At 44.0% G+C, this 17,233-nt stretch overlaps 1 protein-coding gene across 4 annotated transcripts in view; it reads left to right on the top strand.

Moving 5' to 3' along the window:
• The window catches only part of RAPH1 (Ras association (RalGDS/AF-6) and pleckstrin homology domains 1), a 177,532-nt gene that overhangs the window by 146,160 nt on the left and 14,139 nt on the right, over positions 1-17,233 (top strand). For all 4 annotated transcript variants that reach the window (XM_090044782.1, XM_090044784.1, XM_090044783.1 and 1 more), the window contains 3 exons: positions 11,783-11,881; positions 12,915-13,035; positions 14,597-14,739. In XM_090044782.1, the coding sequence (XP_089900908.1) occupies positions 11,783-11,881; positions 12,915-13,035; positions 14,597-14,739 (363 nt within the window). The remainder of the gene's footprint in view (positions 1-11,782; positions 11,882-12,914; positions 13,036-14,596; positions 14,740-17,233) is intronic.

Genomic DNA, 17,233 nt, shown 5'->3' with positions numbered 1-17,233 from the left:
TCTCAATTCAGGTGCCATAAGACCCTTTCAAAGCGCTGTGGTGCCACAGCCAGGTGAAACTGCCCTGTGTACGTCAGTTTCCAGGGGGTACCTGCAAAGCCAAACTGGGAAGTGAGGTTACAAAATTAGGCTTCTGGGTTCAGTGTAAACTAATATCTGCAGGGGCTTCTTCCATAGTTGCTTCCCTGTTGGGTTCTCCAGGTACCTCCTGTAAACAAAAGTTTGCAGGAGAATTCTACCTGCTGAGGTCAGCCCAACAGCCTGGTGATGAGATATTAGGACAGTGGTTCTCAACTGAGATGCCACCCAGTTCAGAAAAGTTCATGGCAAGGGTGCCTTGAGTCTAAAATGGATGAGAACCACTAGTCTGGTGTCTTATGACAACTTGGTTCTTTTAGCCATGTCCTTTTAGTTGTGAGGAAGTAGGGAAGAAGAGGATTTAATATAGAGAATTAGTATAGAAAATTTGTACAGAAAGCTTGTAATGCAGAACATGCTCTCTAATGGTGTAACCAGTACAAAATTACACTAACTTTCAGTGTGAATCTCAGAAATATTACTTTGAATGGTAAGTAATTCAGTCTACTGAACAGCTGCTTCCATAAATTATAGAGAATAAGAAGCATTTTTATTACTTACTAGAAAATACATTCTGTTATGTAGCCCGCTGTTAAATGGAAGAGTGGGACAATGCAGAGAGGCAAGGTAACTATGCAGTTCCTTTTGGCCATGCATGGCTGGTTGATTCCCCTCTGCATACGAGCCACATGGGGGAGATGAGAAATTATTGCACTAGTCAATAAGCTCTTACAGTAGGTTCTGCCTTGTTCAATTTACATTTCCCAAAAGTACTGCTGTTTGAAACCTGGAGGGTTAAATCCTGTTTCCCTTCACATGCCTATATGGCACATATGCAGCCAGGTAACTTGAATTTTGGCACTTGCTCACGGTTTGGGATTGTTTCACCTGGCACAGAAGTGGGGACCCTGTTCCAGCTTCCTCCTTGACCCCTGAATAGCCAAGAGAGGGAGATAAATGGTAGTCAAATAGAAAACAACAAGCAAGAAGATATGTGACTCAGTGAAATGAATGCTATTTCGATGGGAGGGTCCGTGAATTCTAGGCTAGACCCTTGCTCTGACTGAGGCAGAAGCTTCTCCACTGCTTTTCTTAGACAGTGAATATTAAATGCAAGGTGCAGTGGGTCAGTGTAAAGAGGAGTCTGCCTAATGTTTCGCCTGTAGCTTGCTGGTTAAAACACTTTGCTGCAAAGCAAGAGAGATTCAGACGCCCTAGCAGTAAATGGGTAAGTGCTAGGGCTGTGCGAAAGTTCGGTCCCTGATTCGATTTGGCAGAGATTCGACCCAATTCAGTGGCCAAATCTCCAAATCCAAATTGAATCGGAGAACCCTTTAATCTCTCTGAATCGAATCGGGACCCTCCGGAGTGATTTGGAAAAATTTGATGATTTGGACATAGACACAGCTTTAAATGTTTTTCCTACATACCTCTAGGTAGCAGGTGGTTCGTGAATGCTGTGATGCTGGAGCACATGGAGTGTCCTACAGGACCGCAGGGGGGCTCCCCAACACTCGGCAGCAGACCCAGAAGTGGACCAGAAGCATTTCCGATCCACTTCCGGGTCTTCTGGGAAGCATGCTGGGGGCCCTCCTGCGCCTCCCTGGCTCAGCAACTGGTGCCTCCTGGGTCTTGGGGGGTGGGGAGGGGGCACTTGAGGTCCCCCCCCATAGCCAATCACTAAGCCAGGGGGTGTGGGGGAACCCTCCTGCATGCTCCCCAGCAGACCTGGAAGTGGACCTGGAAGTACTTCCAGTCCACTTCTGGGTTTGCCGCCAAACACGCGGGGGGGGGGGGCCCCCCTGTGCTCTTGTGGGATGCTCCACCCCAGCATCACAGCTTTCATGAGTTGCGCCTGGTACCTCAAGGTATGTAGAAAAAACACTTAAAGCTGTGTCTATGGCCAAATTGCTGATTCTCCAAATCAGCATCAAATCTTCAGATTCAGGTTCAGCTGAATCGAACTGGGGACAGTGATCAGAATCGACTAATTGAATCGCTGTCCCCGATTTGGGCTGAATTCGTATCAAATAGGGCCTGTTTCACACACCCCTAGTAAGTAAGTGCCCTTACTACTGGGCTATGGAGGACACCTCTGACCCCCAGTCACGGATGTTTGCCCAGCTACAGTTTCTGAATTTATCTGGATAATCTATATGTTACCAGGTAACTGCCCAGCCAGAGCATGCCCCTCCTAAGCATGCTCTGTGCACACATGCAAACTTGAATGCCCGGAGCTGACTTGCAGACAATGCATAAGTGCCAAAAACTGCAGTTACATAGCTGTCTGCATTATATTTAAGGGCATAAAGTGTAATAGCATTTAGCCTTAAGTTTCTCTGTGCGCTCTTGGGCACCTATACAGCAAGGCTGCTCCAACACACTGTAATTATAGCACATTGGAGCAGACTCAATTAATCAAGTCTGCTGGAGCGTAGTAATTACTGCGATCCAGCAGACTCCAGCGTCTTGTGTATCAGTGTCCCTACACCGTAAGATGACAGTGGGGGTGCTTTAACAAAAGCTTGCTTGATGTTTAGTTAAAGCACCCCTGCCATTTTTAAGTGCAGGGACACAGCGGCAGGAAATCAGCTGGGGTCATAGGATCCCAGCAAGATAAGCATCCAAATTTCTCTTGAAGGTGTTCAATGTAGGTGCTCAAACCACCTCCAGTGGCAGGCTATTCTAGACTTTGGGGGCTTGGACAGTGAAGAAATTCTTCCTTGTGTCCAGCGTGAAACAGTCTCGCAGGAGTTTATAACCATTCGACCTTGTCATCCCTTGGGGTGCTCTGGTGAACGATCGTTTCCCCAGAACCTGGTGAAACACCCCTAATAAACTTATAGGTGACCATCCGATCGTCCCTGAGCCTGCTTTTTTCCAGGCTAATAAGCCCCATAGTTCTCAACCTGTTGTCATAAAATCTGTTTTCCTGATCTCTGATCATGCGCGTGGTTCTTCTCTCAAGCTTCTCCACATCCTTTTTGAATTGTGGAGCCCAAAACTGGATGCAGTACTCCAGCTGCAGCCTCACCAAGGCCAATTACAATGAGAGAATGACATCCTAGGATTTGCTTGAGAAGCATCTATGGATGCAGGCCAGCATTTTGGTTGCTTTACTAGCCGCAGCATTACATTGAAGGCTCGTATTCATCTTGTGGTCAAGATGAATGTTTGAGGAAAAGCAGGGGGAGGGAGAGGGATGCAAAAGGGAGAATCTTTCCATGATACTGGTAGCGAAGAAGGGGCATGGAGCATTTTTGCCATATGACTTTGCCATATGACTTTGTTGTGTTGTGTTGTGACTTGTTTGACATATAGTACACTACCGACCCTAGGTTAGAGGAAAAATTGTCAAAAGTGTCACTGTTTGCCCTTTTTTATGAAAGTGAGAAACATTCTCTAGACATCTTCCACATAATTTTCCTAGACAGACATATAGTAAACTCAGGGGTCAAATTTTTAGTGCATTCCCACCATAAATTAAATGAGCCTTTTTAATTTGAAACCCCCTATCAGTCGGTGATATGCACTGGTTCTTTAGTAAAACTGCGTAGATAAAGATCAGAGCTGAATACATCCTAAGATGGGAGGCATGAAAAGCAACTGAAAAGGAAATGCATGTAATTAATATAGTGCCCAATTGCAATATTTTATTTAAGGTTGTGACCTTAAACCATAGGGCTACCAACTGAAATACTGTCAGAGTTATTTTACATAGTGCCACACTATCTTCCTGTAGCAATCAAGCTACCATCTTATTCCCACACATTGTGTTAGAAATAGTGCCAAACTGAGTCAAAAAGCTATGCCATGTATAGGTTGAAACAGGTTTTTACACTGCGTTCACACTGAGAAGTCCTTGATTACGAATTGGATAGTGGTGGAAGGATGTTAAAAAGGGTCGTTCTTCTTTAGCGGGTCAGGTTGCTTGTTTGTTTACATCTTATGCTTTCATTTCATATATGAGTTACTAAAATGCTTGACGTGGCTACTGCTTCCTAATGTCTCCAAACTCAATGAAAAGGTTACAAAATCCTGCATAGTAACAAATGTTGTATATCTAATACCTTTAAATGGAAAAGAAAGGTATGCAGTGCTTCTTCAGTTAATTGGAAGCAATTAAAGGCAGAATTTTAATTTCTTTGGGTAACATTTTTGCTGTAAAATGGTTTCCTGAATAGAAAATATCAAGGCAGAAATGGAATTGTGCCTATTTCTCCAGCATGTCATATTCTATCTACATAATTCAAACGTGGCTCTCACTGAGCCATTTCTTAAAACCTGCTGACCATTCAGTATAAACTAGGCCAAACCATATTAGAACAAATTAAAAAAAAAAACCTTAATTTCCATTTTGAGTGTAAGCCATAAAAATCCTTTCTACCCATGTTCTCAAATTTTAAGAACTCAAATTTTAATATGTGTTCTTTTCAAGTAGGGACTTGTGATATGGTTACTTGACTATTTAGCACAGTGTTGAAGGTGTAAAATAAAATGTAGTGGTGGTATGTCACCAGGCAGTTTAACAGGAGATTTAAAATGACACTGAGCTTTCTCTCTCACAAAGATGTCTTTTGTTTAAGTCAGGTTTTAGCAAATTGAAGAGTATAGTTTATTTATAGATGCTCAGTTTATACCACTAGTATTAACAAAGTTGGAAATTAACTCCCAACTGCCCAAGATTTTTTTCAGAAAGAATTTTTTAACAAATGGATACTGTACACTCACATTTCATAGATATCATAGACATTAGGGCTGGAAGGGACCTCAGAAGATCATCCAGTCCAGCCCCCCACCTGAATGGCAGGAAATCAGCAGGGGTCATACGATCCCAGCAGGATAAGCATCCAATTTGCTCTTGAAGGTGTTCAATGTAGGTGCTTGAACCACCTCCAGTGGCAGGCTGTTCCAGAGCCTGGGGGCTCGGACAGTAAAGAAATTCTTCCTTATGTCACACAGCCTGAAACGGTCTTGCAGTAGTTTATGACTACTCAACCTCATCATCCCTTGGGGCGCTCCGGTGAACAAAAGTTCCCTCAGATCCTGGTGGTCACCCCGATAAATTTATAGGTGGCCATCAGATCGCCCCTGAGCCTGCGCTTTCCCAGGCTAAAGAGCCCCATGGCTCTCAGCTTGTCGTTGTAAGGTCTGTTTTCCTGACCTCTGATCATGCGCATGGCTCTTCTCTGCACTCTCTCAAGCTTCTCCATATCCTTTTTGAATTGTGGAGCCCAAAACTGGACGCAGTACTCCAGCTTCAGCCTCACTAAGGCCGAGTACAAGGGGAGAATGACGCCCCGGGATTTGCTTGAGAAGCATCTATGGATTCAAGCCAGGGTTTTGGTCGCTTTACTAGCCGCAGCATCGCATTGCAGGCTCATGTTCATCTTGTGGTGAATCGTGACCCCCAAGTCTCCTTCTGCGGTAGTGCTAGCCAGCGTAGCACTGCCAAGCTTATAAGCATGCTGCAGGCTTTTCCTCTCGAGGTGGAGAACCTTGCATTTTTTCGGTGTTAAACACCATCAGGTTTTCATCTGCCCATTTGCTGAGCCTGTCTAGGTCAGCCTGGATCCACTCACCTGTCTTCTGATGTAGATGCTTTGCCCCAAAGTTTGGTGTCATCGGCAAACTTGGCCAGTCCACTCCTGACTCCACTGTCCACATCATTAATGAAGATATTTCATAGACATTAGGGCTGGAAGGGACCTCGGAAGATCATTGAGTCCAGCCCCCCACCCAAAGGGCAGGAAGTCAGCTGGGGTCATAGGATCCCAACAAGATAAGCAACCTATTTGCTCTTGACGGTGTTCAATGTAGGTGCTTGAACCATCTCCGATGGCAGACTGTTCCAGACCTTGGAGGCTCGGACAGTAAAGAAATTCTTCCTTATGTCCAGCCTGAAATGGTCTCTCAGTAGTTTATGACTGTTCGACCTCGTCATCCCTTGGGGCGCTCTGGTGAACAAATGTTCCCCCAGATCCTGGTGGTCACCCCGATAAACTTATAGGTGGCCATCAGATCACCCCTGAGCCTGTGGTTTTCCAGGCTAAAGAGCCCCATGGCTCTCAGCCTGTCATTGTAAGGTCTGTTTTCCTGACTTCTGATCATGCACGTGGCTCTTCTGTGCACTCTCTCAAGTTTCTCCACATCCTTTTTGAATTGTGGAGCCCAAAACTGGACGCAGTACTCTAGCTGCAGCCTCACCAAGGCCGAGTACAAGGGGAGAATGACATCCCAGGATTTGCTTGAGAAGCATCTATGGATGCAAGCCAGCATTTTGGTCGCTTCACTAGCCGCAGCATCGCATTGCAGGCTCATGTTCATCTTGTGGTCAGTGATGACCCACAAGTCTCTTTCTTCTGTAGCATTTGCCAGCGTAGCACTGCTGAGCCGATTAGGATGCTGCAGGTTTTTCTTCCTAATGTGGAGAACCTTGCATTTTTCGGTGTTAAACACCATCAGGTTCTCGTCCTCCCATTTGCTGAGCCTGTCCAGGTCAGCCTGGATCACCCGCCTGTCCTCAGGTGTGGATGCTTTGTCCCAAAGTTTGGTGTCATCGGCGAACTTGGCTAGTCCACTCCTGACTCCAATGTCCACATCATTAATGAAGATGTTGAACAATATGGGTCCAAGGACAGAGCCTTGAGGGACCCCACTGGTCACAGGGCACCACGATGAGTGACTGCCATCAATTACAACCCTCTGGGTCCGACCACGAAGCCAATTTCCCAGCCAATGGATCATGGTGGACCCAAGGCCACAGTTGGCTAGTTTCGCCAAGAGGTGATCATGGGATACCGGATCAAAGGCTTTTTTGAAGTCAAGATATATGACATCAATCTCATCTCCCTTGTCCAGGTGATAGGTCACCTGGTCATAGAAGGAAATGAGATTGGTTAAGCAAGACCTACCCACAATAAACCCGTGGTGGCTATCCCTTAGGATGTTGGTGTCGGCCAGTCTGTTAAGGATGGCCTCTTTAATAAACTTTTCTAAGATCTTCCCCCGGATAGAAGTCAGGCTAATGGGCCTATAGTTAGCCAGATCCACTTTCCTCCCTTTCTTGAAGATAAGCACCACGTTGGCCTTCTTCCAATCTTCGGGCACTATACCAGAGTGCCAGGAGATTTCAAAGATCCGTGCCAGAGGCTGGGCTATGATGCTCGCCAGCTCATTGAGTACCCTGGGGTGTAGATTGTCAGGGCCAGCTGACTTCAAGGTGTTCCTTCACAAGGTCAACATTTATGGAGGGCAGGGGATCACCCTCACCTGGACCTCCCTGTCCCGTGGCAGGCATGGGCATCCCATGGGACTGATGAAAGACTGACGCAAAGTACCCATTTAATAAGTTGGCTTTTTCCTGGGCATCAGTTGTCCCATCAGGTTCAGCAGGGGTCCAATGTTGCCCTTGCTTTTCCTCCAGCTCCCCACATATCTGAAAAGGGACTTTTTATTGTCTTTGATGCTCAAAGCTAGTTGGAGTTCAGTTGCAGCCTTGGCTTTCCTCGTTTGCTCCATGCAGAACCGGCCCAGTGCAGAATATTCCTCCTTGGAGGTGAATCCCATCCTCCATCCTTTGTAGGCCTTTCTTTTTAGCCTCAGGAGGTCTGCTAGATCCCTGGAGAGCCAGGGGGGCTGCTGTGCCCTCTTGCTGCCTTTCCTGTGAGATGGAATAGAATTAGCTTGTGCATTGAGGGTCGCTCCCTTGAGGAGCAACCCCTCATCCTGAACTCCCCTGCCCCTGGGGTCATGGTCCCTTAGGGCCTCACTGATGAGCCTCCTGAGCTTGACAGAGTTGGCTTTTCTGAAGTCAAGGACTTCCGGGTTGCTGACTGACTTGCCAAATTTATGGTGGATGGTGAAGGTGATCAGCTTGTGGTTGTTGTCACCCAGCTTCCCATCGATTACTCGGTCGCCAATTAGGTCATCCCCATGTGGAAGAAATTAAACTTCGCGTTGTGGTTGAATCAGAACTGACAGAGCCAGCTTTTCTTTAATTAGGGTTATACGGTGATCACAGGGAGAATTCCAGACAGCAAGGGGAATCACCCACTTGTCTGTTTCAAAGGAATCCTCCTGCTCTCTAAGTTTTCAAGCATATTTATACTTAAGACAGATAAAGAGAGAAAAAAAAATACAACCTTGTAGAAACCAAAACAAACGTGCAGGCAGTTTACTTAAATGAAACATATGTCCTCAGGGTAATAAGGCATCCAGGATTCCTTATCTCAGAACATGCAACTGAAATAAGCAGTATCAGCTTTTCTGGTTTTTGTCTGTTTTCCTAGTCAAGCAGGCCAGAAGCCTGACCAAATCTACTACTACACCCAGTAGCCAGTATCAGGTCAAGCAGCACTTTACCTCTTGTTGGCCCGTAGACTTCTTGAGTCAGGTAGAGGTTGTCCATGCACGATAGGAAGCTTTGTGACCACTCGTGTTTTGCTGAGTGTTCCTCCCACGAGATGTCCAGGTAATAGAAGTCATCCATGACAACCATGGTCCTGGAGCATGCGGCCTCAGCCAGTTCCCAGGCGAACTCCTGGTCAAGCTCTTGACTTTGGGTGGGAGGTCTGTAGTAGACTCCCACTGTTGTGTCCCCTGTGCCATGTTCCCCACGGATTTTAACCCACAAGGTCTCCAGTCATCCACCCTGGTCACCAACATCAGCTTGCAGCTTGTGTAGATTTCCTTAACATAGAGAGCTACACCCCCACCCCTTTTATCTACTCAATCCCTCCTGTACAGGGTATAGCCATCTATACCCGTGGTCCAGTCATAGGTGGAGTCCCACCAGGTCCCCGTTATCCCTATGACATTGTAATTTTTTGCATTAAGCAGGAGGACAAGTGCCTCCTGCTTATTCTCCAAGCTCCTGGCATTTGTGTACAGGCAGGGCAAGTGTCCCCTTGGGGGTTCTTGCCTTGCCCACAGATTGTACCAGGGCTGGGGCAGGGGTGGGCTCCCTTAAGTGCCTAGGCCCACTGGCTTTGCAAGGGTTGCTCAGCGGGCCAGCAGTGGCAGTAGTCCACCCCGTGGGCTTAGTTTAAAGCCCGGTGGAGCAGGTCAGCCAGTCTGGCTGAGAAGAGCCTCCTCCCCAGGGAAGAGAGGTGGAGGCCATCTTTTCCCAGCAACTCGCTGCCTCTCTTGCCACAGAGTGGGCTGTGGTCATGGAAGCCAAAGCCTTCCCGATGACACCAGCACTGGAGTCTTTGGTTCACTACCTGGATCCTCCTCTCCTTCCTCAACCCATACCCTGAGACTGGGAGGATCGAAGAGAACACCACCTGTGCCCCCAGACCCTTTACCCCCACTCCCAAATCCCTGTAGCACCTCGTGACCCGTCTGGGAGTGGTCTGAGCCGTGTCATTGGTGCCCACATGAATGAGCATGGGATAGTGGGCTGGAGGAGCATAGGGATCTTCTCTGCAGTATCTCAGATGCGGGCCCCTGGGAAGCAGCAGAGTTCCCGAGCTAAGGGGTCAGGGCAGCAGATTACCCCCTCAGTCCCCCTCAGGATGGAGTCTCTCACAACAAACAATTTACATTTTGTCTTGGGGAGAACGGGGCGGTAGCTGCAGTTGGGCCTGTTTTCCCTGCAGGAGCTGGCAACTCAGCAGGCTCTGCTGGGGCTGCAGGAGGTTCATACCTCTTGTTAAGCTCCAGCGGGGCAGGGGCCTTGGTGCGGTGGGCCTTAAGACCCTTGACCACCTTGGTCCATGCCCATGACTGGACAGAATGGGAGGCCCTGGAGTCCTCCCTTTTCCTGGAGGGAGACCGTGGTCTACCCTCTGGCTCCCGGAGGAAAAGGGCCTGGCAGTAGGAGTCAGTCTCCTGCTCGTAGTCCCTGATGGCACGCAGTGTCTGGACTGTGTCCTGGAGCTCCTCCAGCTGGTGCGCCAGAGACCCCAGTAGAGAGCAGACCCCACAAGGGAAGGTAGCCATGCTCCCCGGCCCCAGAGGCTGAAAAAGGGACAGGCAGCCCCCACAGCCAAAAGCCAGGGGCTCCATCTGGGTGGTGGTCTCTGAGGTGCCGGGGGGGGAGGGGGGTGCTGCAGAGCCTGAGGGGACCCTTGGGGTGCAGCACGTGCCCATCCACGGCATGCTGCTGTGTAGATGTGGTCATGAGGTTAGATTGCGGGGGGAGGGTCTTCCTTTAGGTGTGTTTATAATTTTAGAAAAAATGAGCTAAAGCATTTTTTAAGATTACAAGCAGCAGTCATTAGCTGGGAATATACACTCATGAGCTCTGTCCTCATGGCTTCCATTAATTTGCTATATACCCACGTCCAAGTCGCTTTCTTTCCACAGTTACAAGCAGGGTTGCATTTTTCCCTGTACTCCAGATACTTTAAAGGCATTGACAGTAAGAACAAGTGAAAAACAAGATTATTAATGATACAGCTGACCTTGTGCTCATGTTGAACTGCTCCTTAGGGTTGTAGGGATAGATATATATATTTGGTAAATTTGGAGTGCTTGTGAAATGTCAGACTTACGACCATGTTAAGTGGAAAACGTAGTGTGAACATGTGCTCTGAAAAGAAATATCTTGGACATTATACGTAAAGTAACCTTCAGAAAAAAGGGAGGTACCTTTTCCTCTTTCAGCAAGTCTCGGTATCACTGAACCCTTCCCTGATGAAGGGGTTAGTAATATTGTTCGTTGCTACCCAACAACTGAGAGATAAATAACTTCTACAAAATGGACAAGGAAAAAACCATGTTATCCAGCCATAGTGGTTTCCAACATCCAGATTTGAAAAACAAATATACATTTCTTATTTGAATTGTTTATGTTCCAAACTAAACTTTAGAGTATTGTTTTCTAAATACGTTAAAAAGTGCTGTGTTCTCTCTTTTAGATGGGGGAGGGAGGGCAAATAAGTATTTTTAGCTATCCAATATTCTGTTCCAGATATAGCTTACTTTAAATTTCTGGTGCATTTACTTAAAAGTTAACTTAAGTAATTGTGTTGAACAGTCAAGAAATACAGAGATGGAAAAGGCTAATATGGGTTTGCTTTTCCCAGTTATGGTTTTGGCAAGCTAAAAAGTTCAAGTATTAGCCTTCTACCTTAGCAGTGTTGGTGTTGGTAGATAATCATGTGGTAGTGATAAATCCTTTATCTTTCACTGCGTGGTAGGTCACTCTCTACCCCTCCTGTATCACACTACTTACATTATAAAAAATGTTTATAGAAAGTGGGAGTTTTCTGAACTATTGTACTGCTCAGAGTATGATAGTCTCCCAAGAGCCTAAGGAGGCAGAAGATCTTTTATACCATAATACTGTAAGATTAGCCTTTTTGTAGCATTGCAAACCTGTAAAGGAGATCAGGCAGACAGCCTCTATGTTTTAAGCTTCAGTATAAAATAGTATTTTTTTCCTTCTGTTACTAGTGGAACACTGAAAGGAGTTCAGAAATCAAAGTGAATATCCCACCTTGAAACATCAGTTACTCTGTGTTTCAACAATTAGAATGTCTTGACTGGGAACCAAATAAAAAAATGGTTTTATTTGCATTTTCTGATGCAGTTTTTCATTAGATTTGAAAGTAACAATCTCAGATAATGAACCTTTTGAATAAGCCCACTCATTTGTTGAACCCAGTAGTACTTGTATATTTGAGTTGTGAAACTCCTTGCTTGTTTTTCCTGGGAGTAAAATTGATCAGATTAAGACTAAGTATTCTTCCCATAGCATCCTCAGATCCAGAAAAAATCCCAATATATCAAGTATCTCTGCTGTGATGATGTCAGAACTCTACACCAATGGATTAATGGCATTCGTATTGCCAAGGTAACTACTATTGAACCATTTTTCTTCTTTCATTGTTGCACTTCATTGCTTGTAATAGTGTTGCACATATATTGTTGATTTATTGGGACAGATGATGAGTTAGTGGAGAGAAGAATAAGAAGGCTGGAGTCAAAATTATGATTCATTTGAAACAAAATTTAATTAATTGTCTAGCAAAATGTTTTATATTCTAATTTTCCCTTTTTTAATCATTTTGAATTTGAAGCTGCACAAAAGTTTCAGACTGTCTTGTATATTACTGCTTTTTAAAAGCCTGACAGTGGTATGTTCCTTTCCTTACCAGACTTGCAATTTTAGGTGCTTATGCACATACAGATTTTTCAAACCTTTAATCCGTGTTGTCCTGCTGTCTGATTGCACAGGGAAGTTCTAATAGGCTTGTGAAATCACTGCTGGGTTTTAACCATGCTGACTCATTTTGGATCAACTCCTATATGGACTTGGGAAAAACATTTATAAGGAAAGTGGATTTAGTAGTTTAAGAGGTGGTTATCTAGGATGAGCAGCTTGTCTCGCTGAGTTAATTATGCAATTTTCTTGCATGTTTCTCTGATTTAACACCCTTCCCACCCACCCCCCGGATAACCAGGTTGTATCCAGCTCTCCTGGTAGTTTAGCAATAAAAGGGAAAAAAAGTCACTGTTTTTTCAAAAAAAAACAAAAAAGCAAGAATGAAGCTTCCACTGCATTTAATACTTCCTGAGTTCCTCATTAGAAAACATACTGTTTAGCATCAGATCTTTGCTCCCCGTGGCCTAGTTTTTGTGTCACACCAACCCTTTAAGCTTCTGTTGAAGTTCCTTACAAGCTGCAACCTTCTTGTCAGTTCTTTTCCAGTCCTTCCATCATCTGTGGTTTCTGAGATAAGATGTTTAAATCCATCAACTACATGTAGCGCATTTCCTCTGACTATAACATCCTTGTGGGCTACAGAAACCTGGAATATAAATCAACCAGCTGAAAAGGGCGCAATCTAAAAAATTATATCGTGTTCCTCTTCTTTTTTGTTTAGTATGGGAAGCAACTGTATGTGAACTATCAGGAAGCACTGAAGAGGACCGAATCAGCGTATGATTGGACATCTCTGTCTAGCTCTAGCATCAAGTCAGGCTCCAGCTCTTCCAGTTTACCAGGTAAATATAACCTAACCTATACTGGAAAGACTTGTTGATGCCCTTTTCTTTTAAAACTGCTTGGGGATCTCAGTTAGAAGCTAGAGAATGCAAATCGTTATTTCTGCATAGTCTCAGGTATTTCAGATTGGTATTTAATCTCAAAACACAATCTATTGCAGTCCTCAGTCCTTTGGGTAGGCTCTGTCAGTCAGATAAAGTACTTTTGCCAAAAAGAATTTTTCAAAACCTGAAAACAGAGAGCGAGCGTCATTTCCTTTCCGATACCTGTTGTTACCTTTGTCCTCACCATTTGGGAAAGAGGATTCAAGATTCATGTCTCAGCGGTGGGATGAAGCTTTTTAAACTAACTGGTTTGGTGGGATGAAGTGAGTAAAATAAATAATTGGAAAGTAATCTCTGTTCTAAAGCAGAAATTCCACAATTTGTTTGTATCTAAACTTAAATCCCAGCCCTGTAACAAGGTCTGCCTGGGTACAGAAATCTGTTCCCACTGACCTCAGTTTAGTATAGAGACTATTTTAAAGGCAAAAAGTAGTTAAAAACTGAAGTGGAGGCACAATAACCACATTTTCAAATGAATATACAGCTGTTACAAATGCTTTTTTAACTTGCAGAGGAGTAATCTGAAGCATAGTTCTGTGACAACATTAGTTACAGAACTATGATGTACATTGTGGACAGAACATTGCAAAGATATATCCACAACTCAGGAAAAGTTTCAAGGACTGTAAGAATGATTATATCAGAAAATGTTTTAAAATCAAAAACTCTAGGCACTCAATCTGCACAGTTTATTAACAAAGACGGTTAATGGGTAACTTAATAAGTCTCTAAATACCTACATGAAGAACTAAGCTCTGATAATGGGCTCTTCAATCTATAAGACAAAGATATGACAGGAGATGGCATCTACAAGTCAAAGCAAAACAAGTACAGATTAGAAATAAGATGCAGATTTTCAACAGTGAGTGCACTTAAACGCTGGAATGGCTTTCCAGGATTAATGGCAGATTCTCCATCACGGGCAGATTTTAAGTCATGATTCAGTGTTTTTCTGAAAGAGATATATAGTTCAAACAAAAATAAATGCGTTGACTGGTTATGCCAGAAGTCCGTCTGAAACATTACAGTAGTTCTGTCTGATGTGGAAACTATGAATCTGCTGAATCTCTTAAATCAAGGTGCACATTTTGTGAATTCACAGCATAGCTGGGCTTGAGTAGAAGCTTCTGTAAGGCTGGAGAACAGGGAAGATATCACAGATTATTTGAGACACTACTATTTTGAGAATTTCAGATTTGATTAATTATCAGGTTATGCTGGTTTGGGGGTTTTCAGGCCAGCAATCTTTCAATGTCTCTTTCTCAAGAACTAAGGTTGTTTTGTGTACTTAATGGCAATAATGTCCTTTGAGATATCATATTTGCTAAAACATGTTATTAGTCTGTCACTTCTGTACCCAACAAAATGTCACTCAAAAAGCTGCGTTACAAACACATCGACTTACTTAATTTTGACAGAAATAATACACACAATTTCTTAACTTTCTTTTAAACAGAATCTCAGTCGAATCACTCTAATCAATCTGACAGTGGAGTTTCTGACACCCAACCAACTGGACATGTGCGTTCCCAGAGTATTGTCAGTTCTATGTTTTCCGAAGCCTGGAAGAGAGGAACTCAGCTAGAAGAGTCCAGCAAGGTAACACGAAGACTTTAGTTTCAGAACAAACACTGCCACAAAACACATAAGACAGTAACACTTCTTTTACATCTGTATCTTTAATGGGATTTCTTCTCATTTTTCTCTGCATTCTTAACATAGTGCATTATAATTTTTTTCCAGCTTTCTAGATTTCTTCATGGTAACTAAGAATTCACCTTGCTATTTCTATATGTTATCAGAATTCCATTAAGTAGCATTTGATAAAAACCAAGTAAAACCACTTAACTGCCAACAAGCTAAATAAAATTATTTTAGTAAGAGCTTTTTACTCTATCAGCTAATTGCATCTTTCCATTGTAAAGATGTGAACAGTTGGAACCAGGGGTGCACAGATGTGCAAGCATGTTGGAAGCATTACTAGACCAGGTTTCAGTAGATTCTTTTCTTTGTTCTATAGAAATGTAAGTGGGAAATGATAGAATCTGTAGACAAGATGTAAAATATGAAAGTCATATGGCACTTGGAAGTAAGAGGAAAGCTGATGTCTCTTGTTATATAAAAAGATTTATAGCTCTTGTTTGCCAAACTCAGGTCTTTTGTGGTTTGGTGAGTAACCAAAATTTGTACCTGTCCATTGTAGAATAATTTTTTGGTGCAGTTCCTTGTGAACTGTTGTACACATGACAGAAATGTCAACCTGACTGCCTTTGTTGGCAGTTTCAGCAGGTACCCAGATTCTTGAATTGGGCACAAACACTAAATTAACTAATTCAGCTCAGATATGTTGGTAGAATGTTATGAGAAAAGCCTAGGGTGTATGTCTCTGTACTACTACCAGTCTTGCATCTCTAATGGATGCTGAATTTAGTTAAGAAAAGGAAGCAAAGTTTAAAGCATGATTGTATCTTAAATTCTAGCAAACAAATCATTCTGCCTTCCAGCATGGTGATTTGACTTGTGCAGAATATATAGTGTAACACTATTTTCAAATACACTGAAGCTGTGCAACAAAATTACAGTTCTCTTAGCAGTGTTAACTTGCACATACTTTTATGTTCTCATAATTTATTAATAATATTTATCTGGGATATCTAGAGCTTTGCCTTTTAGGTTTTTAATATAAACATGATGATAAGTTGTACATACAGTGGCCCAAACATAGTACATGTGAGGCCTCATACAGACATTTAGTTTCTCTTCGGAGAGTTGCTGCTCTCCCAGGAGAAACTACAAGTGTGCAGGTCAGTGTTCAGGCTTTTTCTCCGAGAGTAAAAATGGCCATTCCAGGAGAAAAATAACCTGCAACCAGGGTTAAGTCACTCCCAAGAGATTTTTTCCTGGGAGAGAGAATGTTATAGGCTGCATATGAGTAGATAACTGGGATAGATATGTATATTAGGGCTGTGTGAAGCTTCTGTCCCTGATTCAATTTGGTGGAGATCCAGCCCGATTCAGTGACCAAATCTCCAAATTGAATCAGGAGACCCTTTAATCTCTCCGAATTGAATTGGAACCCTCCAATTGATTCGGAAAGATTTGGCGATTTGGACATAGACACAGCTTTAAATGTTTTTTTCTACATACCTCAAGGTACCAGGTGACCCATCAGTGTTGGGGCGGATGGACCATCCCACAGAAGCAAGAGGGGCTCCCCAGCGCACACAGCAGCAGACCTGAAAGTAGACCAGAAGCCCTTCCGGTCCACCTGGGGAGCATGCTGGGGCCCACCCCCCAACACTCCCCTGGCTCAGCAAGGGGCCTGGGGGACACCTGGGGTCCCCCCATGTCTGACTGCCAAACTGAGGAGGAGTGGGGGTGCCCCCCACCCACTCCCCACTGTACCCAGAAGTGGACCAGATGTACTTCTGGTCCACTTTCCAGTTCGCCACCAAGCACACGGAGGGGCGGGAGCACCCTTGCGCTTCTGTGGGACGCTCCATCTGCCCCAGCATCGCAGCGTTCACGAGCTGCACCTGGTACCTTGAGGTATGTAGAAAAAACATTTAAAGCTGTGTCTATGGCTGAATTGCTGATTCTCCAAATCAGCGTCAAATCTTCAGGTTGAAGATTCGGCTGAATCAAATTGTGGATAGTGATCCGAATCAACAAATTGAATCACTGTCCCCAATTCAGGCTGAATCTGAATCAAATATAGCCAGTTTTGCACACCCCTAATGGATATCTGTATGTACCTAGACTTAATCTTCTCAGGTACTGGGCATGTGCAAAAGTTCATGCGCTTTTGAAAACTTTAATTTGTACAGCCCATGTGACATGGGTGAGAGAATATTGTTATAAGAACTGTAACAATCATTTCCTGAATTTTTTTTTGTTTAAAACTCAGAATTTTTCTACTGCACCAGTAACTTCTTTTTCTTGTAATTCTCATGGCGTGTTTATGAAGGGAGGGGAGCTGAAATTTGGTATTGTGGGTTTGGGTTGCTTTATTTTTACACCTCCGTGGTGCTACTGGAAATTGCTCAACTAAAAACCTAAGAATTTGTACTCTATCTAATTAAAGCTTTTTTTT

The sequence above is a fragment of the Crocodylus siamensis genome, chromosome 4 (genome assembly GCF_052110815.1).
Source record: "Crocodylus siamensis isolate JL-2025a chromosome 4, ASM5211081v1, whole genome shotgun sequence".
NCBI lineage: Eukaryota > Metazoa > Chordata > Crocodylia > Crocodylidae > Crocodylus > Crocodylus siamensis.
Note: the sequence above shows the minus strand (reverse complement) of the source record. Positions and strands in the feature narration are given on the sequence as shown.